The sequence below is a fragment of the Halichoeres trimaculatus genome, unplaced genomic scaffold (genome assembly GCF_033239565.1).
Source record: "Halichoeres trimaculatus isolate MK-OKI-2021-1 unplaced genomic scaffold, fHalTri1.1 fHalTri1_scaffold_20, whole genome shotgun sequence".
NCBI classification, from domain to species: domain Eukaryota; kingdom Metazoa; phylum Chordata; class Actinopteri; order Labriformes; family Labridae; genus Halichoeres; species Halichoeres trimaculatus.
The window spans coordinates 7,739,026-7,754,437 of NW_027437198.1; the positions used below are offsets into that span (position 1 = coordinate 7,739,026).

A 15,412-nucleotide genomic window follows, 5' to 3' on the forward strand; every position below is an offset into this window, starting at 1 on the left:
ACTTTTATACCAGGGGAAAGAAATTAGTCCTGCTGCTTCACCAACAAGATGCTTCTGCAAATGCCTCGGTTACACCAGAGCAAAATCAGCTCTCATCCGCGCCGTTTTCTGGGTTCATATCTCACAAAAAACTGGTTTACATTCACACTGACCCACATGAACGCTGGTTCACATGATATTATTACATTGGTTTAAAAAACTATGTTGATTTAAAATCTTATTTTAGGCACTTCAAGCTGTTTATTTTAATAATCCCAACTAGCCTTTTTGTTACATAGTTGTCCATGACGTTGATTTACATGTCTGGGTTGTGTCTTTAACCTCCAAGTGTGAAAACGTGTGTATGTGTGTGCATTTAATCCTGATAATTATCAGGTCTGTGTAACCTCATCTTTTCATGTCCATGTAAAGAAAAGATGAGGTTACACTGAGGACACACACATCTATAAAAGACAGGAACATACACACTGTTTGTGTTAACGGGAAGGTGAGAACACACCGTTTAGTCTCTCTTAACTTTGTTCCTGAAAATTTGTCTTTTTAACAACCTTGAAAAGAGGAACATACTGTTGCTGGATCCTGCAGTAAGAAGGTGAGTTTAAGATGATTTATTCAACGTAGAATTAAGAGGACTGGACTGTAATGATAAAATTGTTACGTAAGTGAATTTTTGCAAAAGACAAAGAGTGAAAATTTGAGTATTTTCTGTCACTTAGGTGATAAAATGAGCACTGATGGAGAGATGGCAATCTTTGGGCCAGCGGCCCCATTCCTCCGTAAGTCTGAACGTGAGAGGACAGAGGCTCAGAGTCGCCCGTTTGACAGCAAGACTGCATGTTTTGTCAGCGATGAAAAGGAGCTGTATGTGAAGGCTGAGATCACAGATAGAGATGGTGCAAACGTGACAGCAAAGACACAAGATGACCGGGTGAGTGACCAACCAAGTGTTTTATTAAAGTCTGAATGTCTGATGAAGTAAAAATCAGGACAGTCATTCTTTCAAAGCTGCTTTAGACTGTTTCTGTGCTCATTTAGTTTGTGCTGTGTTTTTAAATGGTCAGATATGTAACTGTAGGCATCATACAGTTTCTCTCATCAATGACAGATGTTAAGGAGTTGTGTGTTTTCAGCCAGTGAATCTCCAGTTTGTTTTCACTTTTGAAATATTTCAAACCTTTAGTGCTTAAGTTGTACTGACCTGGTGTTATGTACTCAGACGGTGACGGTCAAAGAGGAACAGGTGTTTCCCATGAATCCTCCAAAGTTTGATAAGATCGAGGACATGGTGATGATGACTCACCTCCATGAACCTGCTGTCCTGTTCAACCTGAAAGAGAGATACGCTGCCTGGATGATCTATGTATGTATCTTTAAAACAAAATATCAGATACCACAGCTGAGTTAAAATCAGCGCTTTAAAAACCATAAAGATGATCAGAGCTACACAGAGATGTCAGTTAATCATGTCATATTCTTTTTTTTATATTTGAGAGGTTACATTACATTTACCCTAAGTCACCACTAGGTGTCATCATCTTATCTGCCTCAATGCAACATCTGTCATGTAAAACACTCGTTGCTAACACAGTGATGATAGTGTAGCTGTTAGCTTAGCCTTTTGGTGTTTTCAGACTTACTCCGGGCTCTTCTGTGTGACGGTGAATCCCTACAAATGGCTCCCGGTTTACAACCCCGAGGTGGTCCGAGCCTACAGAGGGAAGAAGAGGATGGAGGTCCCGCCTCACATCTTCGCTCTGTCGGATAACGCTTATCAGTTCATGCTAACAGGTAGGCTAATTTCGGGCTAACTGGTTCATTAGGTTCATGCCAATGTACGTCGAAGAATTTAATTACATTCACGTACAGTTCAGTATTAAACTTAAAAAACAGATTTTCTACACTCACACCAATTGATACATGTTTATGCTAATTATATAAATGTATCTCTATCGTTATGCGAATGTGCTGTTAGCTCCGGAGTCAAAGCTAACTTCTGATTCCGCCATTTACGTCCTCAGATCGAGAAAATCAGTCTATTCTCATCACGTAAGTTCAAGGATCGTGAGTTTGTCATTTTCAAGAAAAGTTATCAGTCTTTAAGATAATCAGTTACATTTTTTGTGTGAAAAGATATGAAATAAGACATTTAATACAATATTTTTTTTTATGCTAGTGGAGAATCAGGTGCGGGAAAGACCGTCAACACGAAACGAGTTATTCAGTATTTTGCGACGATCGCAGTTTCTGGAGATAAGAAGAAGGAGGCGAATGGTAAAATGAAGGTTAGCAGATGCTGGGAAGCTGTTTTTTTTTATGACAATTGTAATGTGAGAATAGTTCATTTTACCAGGTAATATTATGTTTAATTTGAGTCTGGTTTTCATGTTTCTGTTGGTTTAGGGAACCCTGGAGGATCAGATCATCCAGGCCAACCCTTTGCTGGAAGCATTTGGAAACGCCAAGACGATGAGGAACGATAATTCATCTCGTTTTGTAAGATGAAAGATGTGTTTTGCTTTCACATGAGTTCATTTAAACGCAGTGACTTTAATTTCTTTTTGTTTGAAACAGGGAAAATTTATTCGAATCCACTTTGGTGCAACTGGCAAACTGGCCTCTGCAGACATAGAAACTTGTGAGTCAACACACACCTGAAAAGACAAAAACACTGAGAAAAATTATGTTTGTGAAAGTTAAGGATGGTTTCACTGTCCTAGATCTGCTGGAGAAGTCGAGAGTGACGTTCCAGCTGTCAGCAGAGAGAAGTTATCACATCTTTTATCAGCTCACCTGCAACAAAAAGCCTGAACTGATAGGTGATACAGACCACAGATTGATTTCATTGTCATTATTGTCATTTATGAAGACATGTTAAAGCTTTTTTCATCTTTTCAGATCTCCTTCTGATCACCACAAACCCGTATGACTTTGCATTTGTCAGCCAAGGAGAAATCAGCGTGAAGAGCATCGATGACGCTGAGGAGCTGATGGCCACAGATGTGAGTCAAACATGCTGATATGCTTTGTTTTGCTGTTTGTTTTTTCTAGCTGATGTTTTTATTTTAACACAGGAGGCTTTTGATATCCTGGGCTTCACCAATGAAGAGAAAGTGTCCATCTATAAGCTGACTGGAGCAGTGATGCATTATGGGAACATGAAGTTCAAGCAGAAACAGCGAGAGGAGCAGGCAGAGCCTGATGGCACAGAGGGTGGATATCATCATACAGAATAAGGAAACAGAAGGAAAAAAAAAAGACATTTAATATCACATTTGTTCATTTATATTAAGTCATACAGAAAAAAACACAAGTTTAAACCAAAGAAAATAGTCTTTTTTATTATCTGATTTTTTTTTTGTCAGAGGCCGATAAAGCTGCGTACCTGATGGGTCTAAACTCAGCTGATCTGCTCAAAGCTCTGTGTTACCCCCGAGTCAAAGTTGGGAATGAGTATGTGACCAAAGCACAGAATGTGCAGCAGGTCAGACACATTTAATACGTAATTTTTGTGCTATTAGTAATTGAATCAGTGTATCAGTATTTCTTCTGTGTAATTCTTATCACATCTCTGCAGGTCTATAATGCTATTGGTGCTCTGGCTAAATCAGTCTATGAGAAGATGTTCCTTTGGATGGTTGTCCGTATAAACCAGCAGCTTGACACCAAACAGTCACGTCAACATTTCATTGGCGTCCTTGACATCGCAGGGTTCGAAATCTTTGACGTGAGTGTTCAGAGCCTGTTGATTTCAGTTTTCAGCCAAAGGCATCACAAATTTTATATTTCATCACCTGCATTATTTGTTTTCTAGTATAATAGCATGGAGCAGCTCTGCATCAACTTCACAAATGAGAAACTGCAACAGTTTTTCAACCACCACATGTTCGTGCTGGAACAAGAAGAGTACAAGAAGGAGGGGATCGACTGGGAGTTCATCGACTTTGGGATGGACTTAGCAGCCTGCATTGAGCTCATTGAGAAGGTGAGATTATTTGAACTTCAGTTTTCGGTCAATACCAATATTTACTGAATTTATGGTTGTTAATGTTTTTCTTTTATTAAATGTGTTTGCAGCCGATGGGGATCTTCTCCATCCTCGAAGAGGAGTGTATGTTCCCAAAATCTTCTGACACGTCCTTTAAGAACAAACTGTACGACCAACACCTGGGGAAGAACAACTGCTTCCTGAAGCCGAAGGTGGTCAAAGGGAAACCTGAGGCTCACTTCACTCTGATGCATTACGCAGGAACTGTGGACTATAACATCAGTGGCTGGCTGGAGAAGAACAAAGATCCTCTGAACGACACGGTGATCCAGCTGTACCAAAAATCCTCAGTGAAAATACTTGCCATGCTGTATGCCAGCTTCTCCGGCCCAGAGGGTATGCTCAGTTCTAAAACGCTGAGTTTAACTGAATTTTTGATTCAGGCCTGATTTCAGTTTGTGTGTACAGAAGTGACTCGCAAAGTGAAAAATAACAGTATCGAATTTATCACATTAATGCATAAAAATTAGTTTTTTATGCTGTAACATTCATGTATTACTGATTCAGAGGCAGCAGCAGCAGCAACAGGTGGAGGAGGAGGAGCTAAAAAAGGAGCCAAGAAGAAAGGAGCGTCTTTCCAAACTGTATCAGCGCTATTTAGGGTACGAGGCTAACTCATGTTAGCTGAAACATGTTTCGTTTGTTTCATCTTAATATCTTTGATTTATTTCACTTTACAGATTGGGCCAATGACTTAGACAGAAACCAAACTTTTAAAACTCCCCTCATGATTTTATGTCTTAGATCAACACTAATCTCCCAGCTGTAGCTGAAATCATAAACATTTCTGATGGCTGAACTTCTGAAAATTAAAAAACATACGAAATGGAAACTGAAACTCTTAACAACAAAAACCCAAACACGTTTTTAATTTTCTTTCAGGAGAATCTGGGGAAACTCATGACAAACCTGAGAACAACTCATCCTCACTTTGTGCGCTGTCTGATTCCCAATGAGACCAAAACTCCAGGTGATTTTGATGCTCTCTTTATACTTTCAGGTTTTCTTTTAACAGTCTGTCTGGATGGCAGCATGTGTTGCTTTTAAACCTTGATCTATTTTTCACACCATCACTGATGCTTTCTGTATCCAAATAACCCCCAAAAGTAATTGTCCGTGTCTGTTAAAGGCTCCATGGACAACCACCTGGTTATCCATCAACTTCGCTGTAACGGCGTCTTGGAGGGAATCCGGATCTGCAGGAAAGGATTTCCCAGCAGGATCCTCTATGGGGATTTTAAGCAGAGGTAAATGAAGTAACTGTTTTCATGCGTCTTTAGTCTAATAGTCGATCTACATAAACCATAGACTGTATATACAGTGGACAGTGTGGCTCTGCCATTTACTTTTGTACAGTTTTGAAGCCAAAACACCCCCGTCACAGGCGCAGCCATTGACAGCAGTTGTGCAACCAGAGTCTACGCAGTAGGGGCTAAGAGAGAATCTGAGTGGAGCCAGGTGACAAAAATATATATTTTTTTGTCCTTTTGAGAGTCTAATCACTTCTTGGCTGTCCCTCCCCACATATTTTACAATTCTCGATCAAAAATACACAAGAACAGTAGCTGTCAATGATCATTAAATATGACGTAAAACTCAGTTTTTAACCTTTTATAACGAATAATAACCTTTCAGAAAAAAGAGGACTTGGATACAAGGCAGCCCAATAATATCTTCAAATCACCACAGCAATCAAATGTGAGAAACATTTCTACACCATGAATTAATTTTTTTAAAGTTTGACCACAGCCCATCTGGAATGGCTGGGGAGCTGGATTTTTTTTTACCTATCCTGCAGCCAGCCACCAGGTGGAGCAGTGTTTGTGGGACCTCACTTCGAGCCAAACAAGATGACGTCCATTTTTTTAACAGTCTTTGATACAAACCCTTTTGGTGTCATCTATCAGGTACAGGATCCTGAATGCCAGCGCTGTCCCTGAGGGGATGTTCATGGACAACAAGAAAGCTGCAGAGAAACTCCTGGGCTCCATCGACGTCGACCACACGCAGTACAAATTTGGACACACAAAGGTTTTCTTTTTTAAAAAAGCTGTTAATGCAGAGATGTCACTGTTTAGAGATTGAGAGCTGGTGTTTTCAGATTACTGATCGCTTTCATTTTAGGTGTTCTTTAAAGCTGGCCTGCTTGGCGCCCTGGAGGAGATGAGAGATGAGCGTTTGGCTCAGGTGGTGACATCGACTCAGGCTCTTTGTCGAGCTTTCCTTGTCCGGGTCGAGTTTCAGAAGATGATGGCCAGAAAGTAAAAGTGTTTGATTAATCATTGGTTTAAATGTGACACAGAATATGTTGTGTTAGATATATCTGAATGTGATTTTGAATGTTTTTAAGTACCCCCAAGCAAAGCTAAGTCTTTGTTCTATCAATCCATCAGCTTGTTAAAGCTTTGAAATCAGAGTTGAGTAATCTTGTTTTCACTCTGACAGGGAGGCCATCTACACCATCCAGTACAACTTCCGCTCCTTTATGAACGTGCAGCACTGGCCCTGGATGAAGCTGTACTTTAAGCTCAAACCTCTGCTAAAGAGCGCTGAGGCTGAGAAGGAAATGGCTCAAATGAAGGTAGATTTCACCAAACTCACAGAGGACCTGAACAAGTCCGAGCACAGACGCAGAGAGCTCGAGGAGAAAATGGTGTCCATCGTCCAGGAGAAGAACGACCTGCTGCTGCAGGTTCAGGCCGTAAGTTCAGTCTGCTCTGTTATTACAAAAAAAGAAATCAAACATTTTTAGAATCACTGGCTGGACTCACCAAATTTACTGTGACAGTTATTCTGATTGTAACAGAAACATACAAGAAGTTGATTAATTCAAATTCTTGGAGGTTTATTTTAGATCCACAGCTTAGGTTTGAACATAAACTGCAAAAAGAGTGGATAGCATGGCTCTGCAAATTACCATTGGATGGTTTTAAAGCCAAAATACTCCCGTCACAGGTAGCTGTTGTGCAGCCAGAGTCTGTGCAGTAGTGACTGTGAGGGACTCAGAGAGAATCTGAGTGGGGCCGGGTGACAAAATTAATAATAGTTTCTTTCTTTGAGAGTCTAATCTCTTCTTGGCTCTCCCTCCCAATATATTATAGAATCCTTGATAAAGAATACACATGAACAGCAGCTGTCATCGTTAAAGGTAACTCAGTTTTTAACCTTGTATAACTAACAAAAATGAAACCTTTCAGAAAAAAAAGAGGACTTGAATTCAAGGCAGCCAAATAATATCTCCAAATCACCACAACAATCAAATGTGAGAAACATTTCTGCAACATGTATTCATTTTTTTAAGTTTGACCACAGCCCATCTGGAATGACTGATTTTTAGATTATTTTTTGATGGATTGTTTGACCTATACTGCAGCCAGCCACCAGGGGGAGCGTTTTTTGTGGCGACCTCACTTCGAGCCGAGCAAGATGACGTCCATCTTTTTTACAGTCTATGGGTTTGGCATACATGGTTGTGATCTTTGTGATCACCAAATCATAAGGAGCAATGTAAATTGTTTCAAATTTATTTGACAGTACATACTGACTCAAGCAGCTCAGATATTGATGCACTCCATGATCTTTTCTCATTTCTCCTATTGTATGACAGTTTTGGCTCAGGGTTCATCTTCAACTATTACAAATCTCTCATTCTTGTACAATAAAGCTCTTACAACAATAGACAAAAAAAAACATTCATAGGCGTCACTGCCACATTCTGAAAAAAATATAATCTACCTCTATTTCCTCAAATTAGTTTTTAAATGTGTCAATAATCTGGCCCCTGAACCTCAATCCAGATTTGTTCAAAAGCAGAGCAGCATCAGAATAACAAGAAGTACAGTGAATGGAAACTGTATAATTAAAAAAAAAGATTTGGACAGTCAGACTTCTCAGTTAAAGGGGGAAAACTCTGGAATTTATTACCAACTGAAATTAAACTGAAAATAGATGTAAAAACCTTCACTGTTAAGGTCAAGGGCTGGCTGAAAGCAAAACAGAGCTGTGACCATTCTTAGTCTGCCATGTTTTTAATTTCCCGTTTGAACTGGGGGTTTGTTGTTTTTTAGGTCGATGTGTTTTTTTTATTTTACTGTCATCCTGTATTTTTTTGCCATTTTATTGCTGGTAAATGTCTGAATAAAACATGGACAAAGCATCCGTGACGTCACCCGTCTGTCACGTGACCTGAGCTGTGTCTCCGATTGGAAAATGAAACGATTCTAATAACTTCTAAACCGCAGAGATAGAAAAAAAAATCACTTACCATACAGTGAGTGAATTCAACGTTTTGGACCCGAGCTGTTTTTTAAACCAGGCTGTTTTTTAATGTTATAAAAGTCTGTTTTTATGGCTGGGTGTGTACGTGACTTCCTGTCTTTCTGCAGCCAGCCTCAAGCAGATTCTCGATGAACAGCGACTTTCAGCACTTGCGCATAGGCCCAATTTTTATTGACCAGATGTTGCCCCTTGGTAAATTCACATTTTATGATCTAATTACTTAAATGTCCAACTAGAAGCAAGATTTGGAAATTATCACTCACTATAAACTCTCTGTAAAGCACATCAGATTCATGCTTTGTTGTGAACTATGTTAAACTGCATTGTCCCGATCAAATAAGTTAATAAATTCAAATCTGTTTTAGGAGGCAGACAGTCTCCAGGATGCAGAGGAGAGGTGTGAAGGTCTCATTAAAAGTAAGATCCAGCTCGAGGCCAAACTGAAGGAGGTGATGGAGCGTCTGGAGGACGAGGAGGAGGTGAACGCTGAGCTGACCGCCAAGAAAAGGAAGCTGGAGGACGAGACCTCAGAGCTGAAGAGAGACATCGACGACTTAGAGCTGACACTTGCTAAAGTGGAGAAAGAGAAACATGCCGTGGAAAACAAGGTTCAGAGTTCATTTTTTAAAGATTACAGTTGAATTATTCTTTTGTTTAAGGAGGAATTTTCACGTTAGCTGTCAATGTTCAGGTGAAAAATCTGACAGAAGAGCTCATGAGTCAGGATGAAAACCTCGGGAAGCTGTCGAAGGAGAAAAAAGCTCTGCAGGAGGCTCATCAGCAGACGTTGGATGACCTGCAGGCCGAGGAGGACAAACTGAACACCGTGAGCAAAGCCAAGACCAAACTGGAGCAGCAGGTGGATCAGGTGAGAGCACTGCGTTCCAGATTATAACATTTGTATTGTATTTGTATTTCAAGTTTAAGATGTGTGGTTAATTTTAGTCACTTTGTTTAAAAGCTGGAGGCGTCTCTGGAACAGGAGAAGAAGATCCGCATGGATCTGGAGCGAGCGAAGAGGAAGCTGGAGGGAGATCTGAAACTGTCTCAGGAGTCCATCATGGATCTGGAGAATGAAAAGCAGCAGCTTGATGAGAAGATGAAGAAGTGAGTCTCGTCTTAAATAAATCTGGTTCTTCACTCTGCTGGCTGATAAAAGTGAGACACTTTCAGGTGAATTCAACAGAAGTTTGACTTTTCAGGAAAGACTTTGAGTGGTCTCAGCTGCAGTCGAAGCTCGAGGACGAACAAGCTCTGAGCGTCCAGCTGCAGAAGAAGATCAAAGAGCTGCAGGTGAAGCTTCAGACTCTGCTTTAGTTTAAAACTGATTAGAAAATAAATCACACACCTCTTGGATTTTTGTCCTCAGGCCCGTATCGAGGAGCTGGAAGAGGAAATCGAGGCTGAGCGTTCAACCCGAGCCAAAGTGGAGAAGCAGAGGTGTGACCTGTCCAGAGAGCTTGAGGAGGTGAGTGAGCGTCTGGAGGAAGCAGGAGGCGCGACTGCCGCTCAGGTGGAGATGAACAAGAAGAGGGAAGCAGAGTTTCAGAAACTTCGCAGAGATCTGGAGGAGAGTTCGCTGCAACACGAGGCCACCACAGCCGCCCTGAGGAAGAAACACGCAGACAGCACAGCCGAGCTGGGAGAACAGCTGGATAACATCCAGAGAGTCCGACAGAAGCTGGAGAAGGAAAAGAGCGAGCTGAAGATGGAGTTGGACGACTTGGTCTCCAACATGGAGAGCACAGCTAAAGCTAAGGTTAGCCATCGAGTCCTCAAAGTTTGAATCCTCAAGTCCAATTAGAGACTTAAATATCACACCCTCCTTCTTTTTTAAATGAAGATTAACTTGGAGAAAATGAGCCGCTCGCTGGAGGATCAGCTGAGCGAGGTGAAAACCAAAGAAGAAGAACATCTGAGGCTCATCAACGACCTGTCCAGTCAGAAAGCTCGACTGCAGACAGAAAACGGTGAGAGACACTTTGTCACTCATTTAAAGAAGAGTGTCAGGAGTTATAGATTAACATTTATCTGAACGTGTTTATTATTGAGCTCACACTCACGGATAAATCATCCCTTATTGTTTCCCATCCAGCTGAGATGTCTCGTCAGCTCGAAGAAAAAGAATCCTTAATGTCGCAGTTAACTCGAGGAAAGCAGGCGTACGTTCAGCAAATCGAAGAGCTGAAGAGACTCCATGAGGAGGAGGTGAAGGTGAGCCCAAGAGACGCGTTAAAGTGATACTCCGGGATGGAACAAGTTGGGTCCTATCGCAAGGTTTAGGGCAGACATTACCCCTACAGCAGTGTTTTTGAGCAGCAGAAGCCCAGGGCGCTCGCACCAAACACCCCCTCCCTACTCGTCAGCTGGTTTCCTCTGCACTCAGACGGGGCCATATTTTACTTGACCAAAAACACAAAGAAACGGACTCCCACTGAAAAAATCTGATATCGGTCTGCATTTACGCTTTATTCAAAGTAAACGGAAGGTCAGCCTCGCTCTCATAATCACTCATCTTTACGTTGTTATTGCATAATTCATAATACACTAAGCGGCGAGCGCCTCGTAGTCAGCTGTGGCTCTGCAGCGGAGGTAGCATCGTTTTACGACACGATGAGAACTAGAGCCTTATGTAGTGGTGTTTTTTTGTGAAAGTAATGCGCTGAAATTTCTCTAAATAAAGCGTGAATGCAGACCGATATCAGATGTTTTTAGTGGGAGTCAGTTTATTTGGGTTTTTGGTCAAGTAAAAAATGGCCCCGTCTGAGTGCAGAGGAAACCGGCAGACGAGCAGGGAGGGGGTGTTTGGTGCGTGCGCGCTGGGCTTCTGCTGCACAAAAACACTGCTGTAGGGGTAATTTCTGCCCTAAACCTTGTGATAGGACCCAACTTGTTCCATCCCGGAGTATCACTTCAAGTTCAAAGATAGCACTGTGAGCTGTAAAGAAACATTGAGAAATAGTTCTGATAAATTTGTTCTTACTCTTAAGGCTAAGAGCGCTCTGGCTCACGCCCTCCAAGCATCCCGTCATGACTGCGAGTTGCTCAGGGAGCAGTACGAGGAGGAGCAGGAGGCCAAAGCCGAGCTCCATCGCTGCCTGTCCAAAGCCAACAGCGACGTCTCCCAGTGGAGGACGAAATACGAGACAGACGCCATCCAGCGCACAGAGGAGCTTGAGGAAGCAAAGTGAGAAAAAAACCTTCTAACTAATGAGATCAGATTGGTTTGATCTCATGAAAGTTGACAGGATATAATCTGGTCTCGTGATGTCGCCCTCTGCAGGAAGAAGCTGGCATTGCGTCTGCAGGAAGCAGAGGAGGCAGTGGAGGCAGCGAACTCCAAGTGTTCGTCTCTGGAGAAGACAAAGCAGCGTCTGCAGGGGGAGGTGGATGATCTGATGATGGACGTGGAGAGATCCAACGCGGCTGCTGCGGCTCTCGACAAGAAACAGAGAAACTTCGACAAGGTTCAATTTAAAAGTATTTTAATTAATCTCTCCACCAATTTCACACTAAGGGGTTTCATCCACAGAGTTTATACTGACTGGGAAGTCCTGCTTAAGGTTTGTGACTCTCATGTTGTTCAGCTGTTCCTCCTACAGAAACATTTGAAGGAGCAGTAGAAGCTTCAGCTAAAATAAGAAGACAATAAATCAGATTTCTTGTCTTGAGTTTGAAATATTGATTAAAGTTTTTCTCCTAGGTTTTGTCAGAGTGGAAGCAGAAGTACGAGGAGGGTCAGGCAGAGCTGGAGTCAGCTGTAAAAGAGGCTCGAGAAATGGGAACGGAGAATTTTAAGTTGAAGAATACCTTGGAGGAATGTCTGGAACATCTGGAGACGCTCAAGCGAGAAAATAAAAACCTGCAGCGTATGTCAGAGCTGACTCTTTCTAAGCACACACTGGATTTTTAAAATCAGAAATAAAACATCTCACTCTTTGTTTTCAGAGGAAATCATGGATCTGACTGAGCAGCTGGGAGAAACTGGAAAAACCATCCATGAGCTGGAGAAATCCAAAAAACAGGCCGAGCAGGAGAAACTGGAGGCTCAAACATCTCTGGAGGAAGCTGAGGTGAGAAAAAAAAGAAATCTGAAGCACTTAAATAATTTTGAGGCTAATTTTTGGTCTTTTCTCAGGCTTCTCTGGAGCACGGAGAGTCCAAGGTCCTGCGAGTCCAACTGGAGCTGAACCAGGTGAAATCTGAGGTCGACAAGAAGCTGGCAGAGAAGGATGAAGAGACAGAGCAGATGAAAAGGAACAGTCAGAGAATCATAGACACCATGCAGAGCACGCTGGACGCCGAGGTCCGCAGCAGGAACGACGCCCTGAGACTGAAGAAGAAGATGGAGGGAGACCTGAACGAGATGGAGATCCAGCTGAGCCACGCCAACAGACAGGCGGCCGAGTCCCAGAAACAGCTGAGGAACATCCAGGGACAGCTCAAGGTAAAGTTCTTCTAAAGACAGAAAATACAGAAAGGAATAGGAATGGGACTGGGGAGTGTTGTCTCTGTCTAAACAGGAAATTCAGATTCAGCTGGATGATGCTCTGAGGAGCAGTGATGACATGAAGGAGCAGGTGGCGCTGTCAGAGAGGAGGAGTAACCTGATGCAGGCAGAGATGGAGGAGATCCGAGGAGCTCTGGAGCAAACCGAGAGGAGCCGCAAGCTCGCTGAGCAGGAGCTACTGGATGCTAGTGAGAGGCTGCAGCTGCTGCACACACAGGTGAGAAACACACCTCTGTCTGTTCTTGTTTTTTTTTTTAACATGGGACTTTATGGGGTTTAACTCACTCAGGGGAAGCCTCTAGTGGCCATTCAGGGAACTACATTTTTGGGACTTAATTCATGCCTCATATTTTAGTCTCAGTTGTTGCTGCCTGTCAGGATGGTTTTTGTAAGAATCAAATTCATTTCTTTTCTTTCTTACTCTTTTCTTTCAGTCTTATTTCTGAAATATTAGCTATTTTCAGCTCTAAAATCTAGACAAAGTCACACAGAGAGGTGAAATATTAATTTAGTATTTCTTTTCTAAAAAATGGCTTTTATTTTAGAGACTATTTAATTATGTTAAAAAATACATCATTATGTTCCTCTATATTTTTAACACATCCTATTATTTCACAACATCCAACAGAACAGCAGTTTGCTGAACAGCCGTAAGAAACTGGAGGCTGACCTGTCCAACGTTCAGGCTGAGATGGAGGACAGCATCCAGACGGCGAGGAACGCAGAGGAAAAAGCAAAGAAAGCTGTCACTGATGTAAGAAAACATCAGATATGATTTATAAACCATATCGCTTCATCTGCTGAATTTTTTTTTAGTTATTAGTTGTTTTATGTCTTTTTTTCTAGGCGGCTATGATGGCTGAGGAGCTGAAGAAAGAGCAGGACACCTGTGCTCACCTGGAGCGGATGAAAAAGAACCTGGAGGTGACGGTGAAGGACCTGCAGCACCGACTGGACGAGGCAGAAAACATTGCCATGAAGGGCGGGAAGAAGCAGATGCAGAAACTGGAGAGCCGGGTATTGATTCATGACCTTATCTGTCTCAAGAGCTCCTGAGAGAAAGTTTTGGAAATAGAGAATTTCTCCCCCCACTGTGGACAAAGTGGAAGGATTTGCTTTGTAAGTTTCAGTCTCTTCCTTTGACTTTGAAACCAAACTCGTGTGCAGGTTCGTGAGCTGGAGAACGAGTTGGAGACTGAGCAGAGACACGGATCAGACTCTGTGAAAGGAATCCGCAAACTTGAGCGCAGGGTTAAAGAGCTCACCTATCAGGTAAACTGTCAGCACAACTGGTTTAAGAAAGAATTCAGGTCATCTAACAAAATAAAAGCACAAAAACACTCTGAGTGAACACAAGAAAATAGTTTTTCCTTTAAAACTCTCATTAACTCTTTAACTTCCTGTCTCAGTCTGATGAGGATAAGAAGAACATGATGAGGCTGCAGGACCTGGTGGACAAACTGCAGCTGAAGGTCAAAGTGTACAAGAGGCAGGCTGAAGAGGCCGTGAGTATCCGATCATATTCTTACTATCCTGATTTATTTGTTTATTTTTGTTATTTATCACTGTGACCGTCTCCTGGCAGGAGGAGCAAGCTAATGCTCACATGACAAAGCTGAGAAAGGTGCAGCACGATCTGGAGGAGGCGGAGGAGCGAGCCGACATCGCCGAGTCTCAGATCAACAAGATGAAGGTGAAGAGTCGAGACTTGAACAAGGTGAGTCGGTCTTCCTGACCAGTCACATTTCGGACTGATCCTTATTTATTTTCTGATTATTGTGTTCTGATTTCCAGAGTAAAGACAGCTGCGAATAGTCTCTGGTCACCATGATGGGGTTAATTCCACTGTGTGTCTGCGATAGTGCAGCATACTCTTAACGTATTCATTAATTCTGACTTCAAAGCCTTAAATCATTTCTTTTAACACAAACTCTTTCACATCAGCCAGTGTGAAAACTGTTCATCTCAAACGTACCATCTAATTAGAAATGTGTGTTATATGGGATACCAACACCAGAGGGCACTCAACAGGGATTTGAATGCTCCACATTGTGGCTTTAAGTCAGAAATAATGATGATGATGATAACTGCGTTTTTGTAGCTGATGTATGTTGCTTTAATATCAATAAAATATGAATGAAAACACTCTTTGTTATATTTTTAATGAACAAGAAATCTACTTATCTTCCTCACAATCAGTTAAAGGTCCCATATTCTGCTCCTTTTCTGCAGTTTAATATGGATCATTGATGTCTTCATGAAATGGTAGTAACATGTTTTGGTCCAAAAAGCCAATAAATCAAGCACAGCAGCATTGTTTCCAGGCTCTCATAGCCCCTCTGTTCAAAACGCTCTGATTTAGTGGGCGTGGCCTTCATATGTAAATGACCCATCGCTGATACCGCCCGCTCTTCCACGTCACTGAGAGCGGCGCCACAAGCTCCGAGTGCACAATGTTTAGAAAACAGCAAAGCTCGTTTACCGTAACATTACAGGCTAAAACAACAGGCTAACCGCAGCTACAGTTAGCATCCTGATGCTAACACAGAGACAGGGGGGACACTGAGTAAAAGCTCTTA

At 42.1% G+C, this 15,412-nt stretch overlaps 1 protein-coding gene across 1 annotated transcript; it reads left to right on the forward strand.

Moving 5' to 3' along the window:
- The first annotated feature begins 90 nt into the window (after window positions 1-90).
- On the forward strand, window positions 91-14,919 carry LOC141809118 (myosin-4-like). Its single transcript, XM_074695942.1, has 39 exons — window positions 91-928; window positions 1,217-1,360; window positions 1,632-1,788; window positions 2,019-2,046; window positions 2,174-2,282; window positions 2,401-2,493; window positions 2,572-2,635; window positions 2,718-2,816; window positions 2,896-2,999; window positions 3,072-3,210; window positions 3,363-3,481; window positions 3,575-3,724; window positions 3,812-3,982; window positions 4,075-4,381; window positions 4,553-4,647; window positions 4,928-5,015; window positions 5,175-5,292; window positions 5,953-6,076; window positions 6,170-6,306; window positions 6,491-6,746; window positions 8,689-8,931; window positions 9,015-9,191; window positions 9,285-9,430; window positions 9,526-9,616; window positions 9,693-10,082; window positions 10,167-10,293; window positions 10,419-10,537; window positions 11,314-11,510; window positions 11,607-11,790; window positions 12,027-12,192; window positions 12,272-12,396; window positions 12,462-12,770; window positions 12,847-13,050; window positions 13,462-13,587; window positions 13,680-13,850; window positions 14,001-14,105; window positions 14,243-14,338; window positions 14,419-14,550; window positions 14,628-14,919. The coding sequence occupies exons 1-39, from the start codon at window positions 725-727 to the stop codon at window positions 14,646-14,648; spliced, it is 5,835 nt and encodes a 1,944-aa protein (XP_074552043.1). The 5' UTR covers window positions 91-724; the 3' UTR covers window positions 14,649-14,919.
- Window positions 14,920-15,412: the final 493 nt, after the last annotated feature.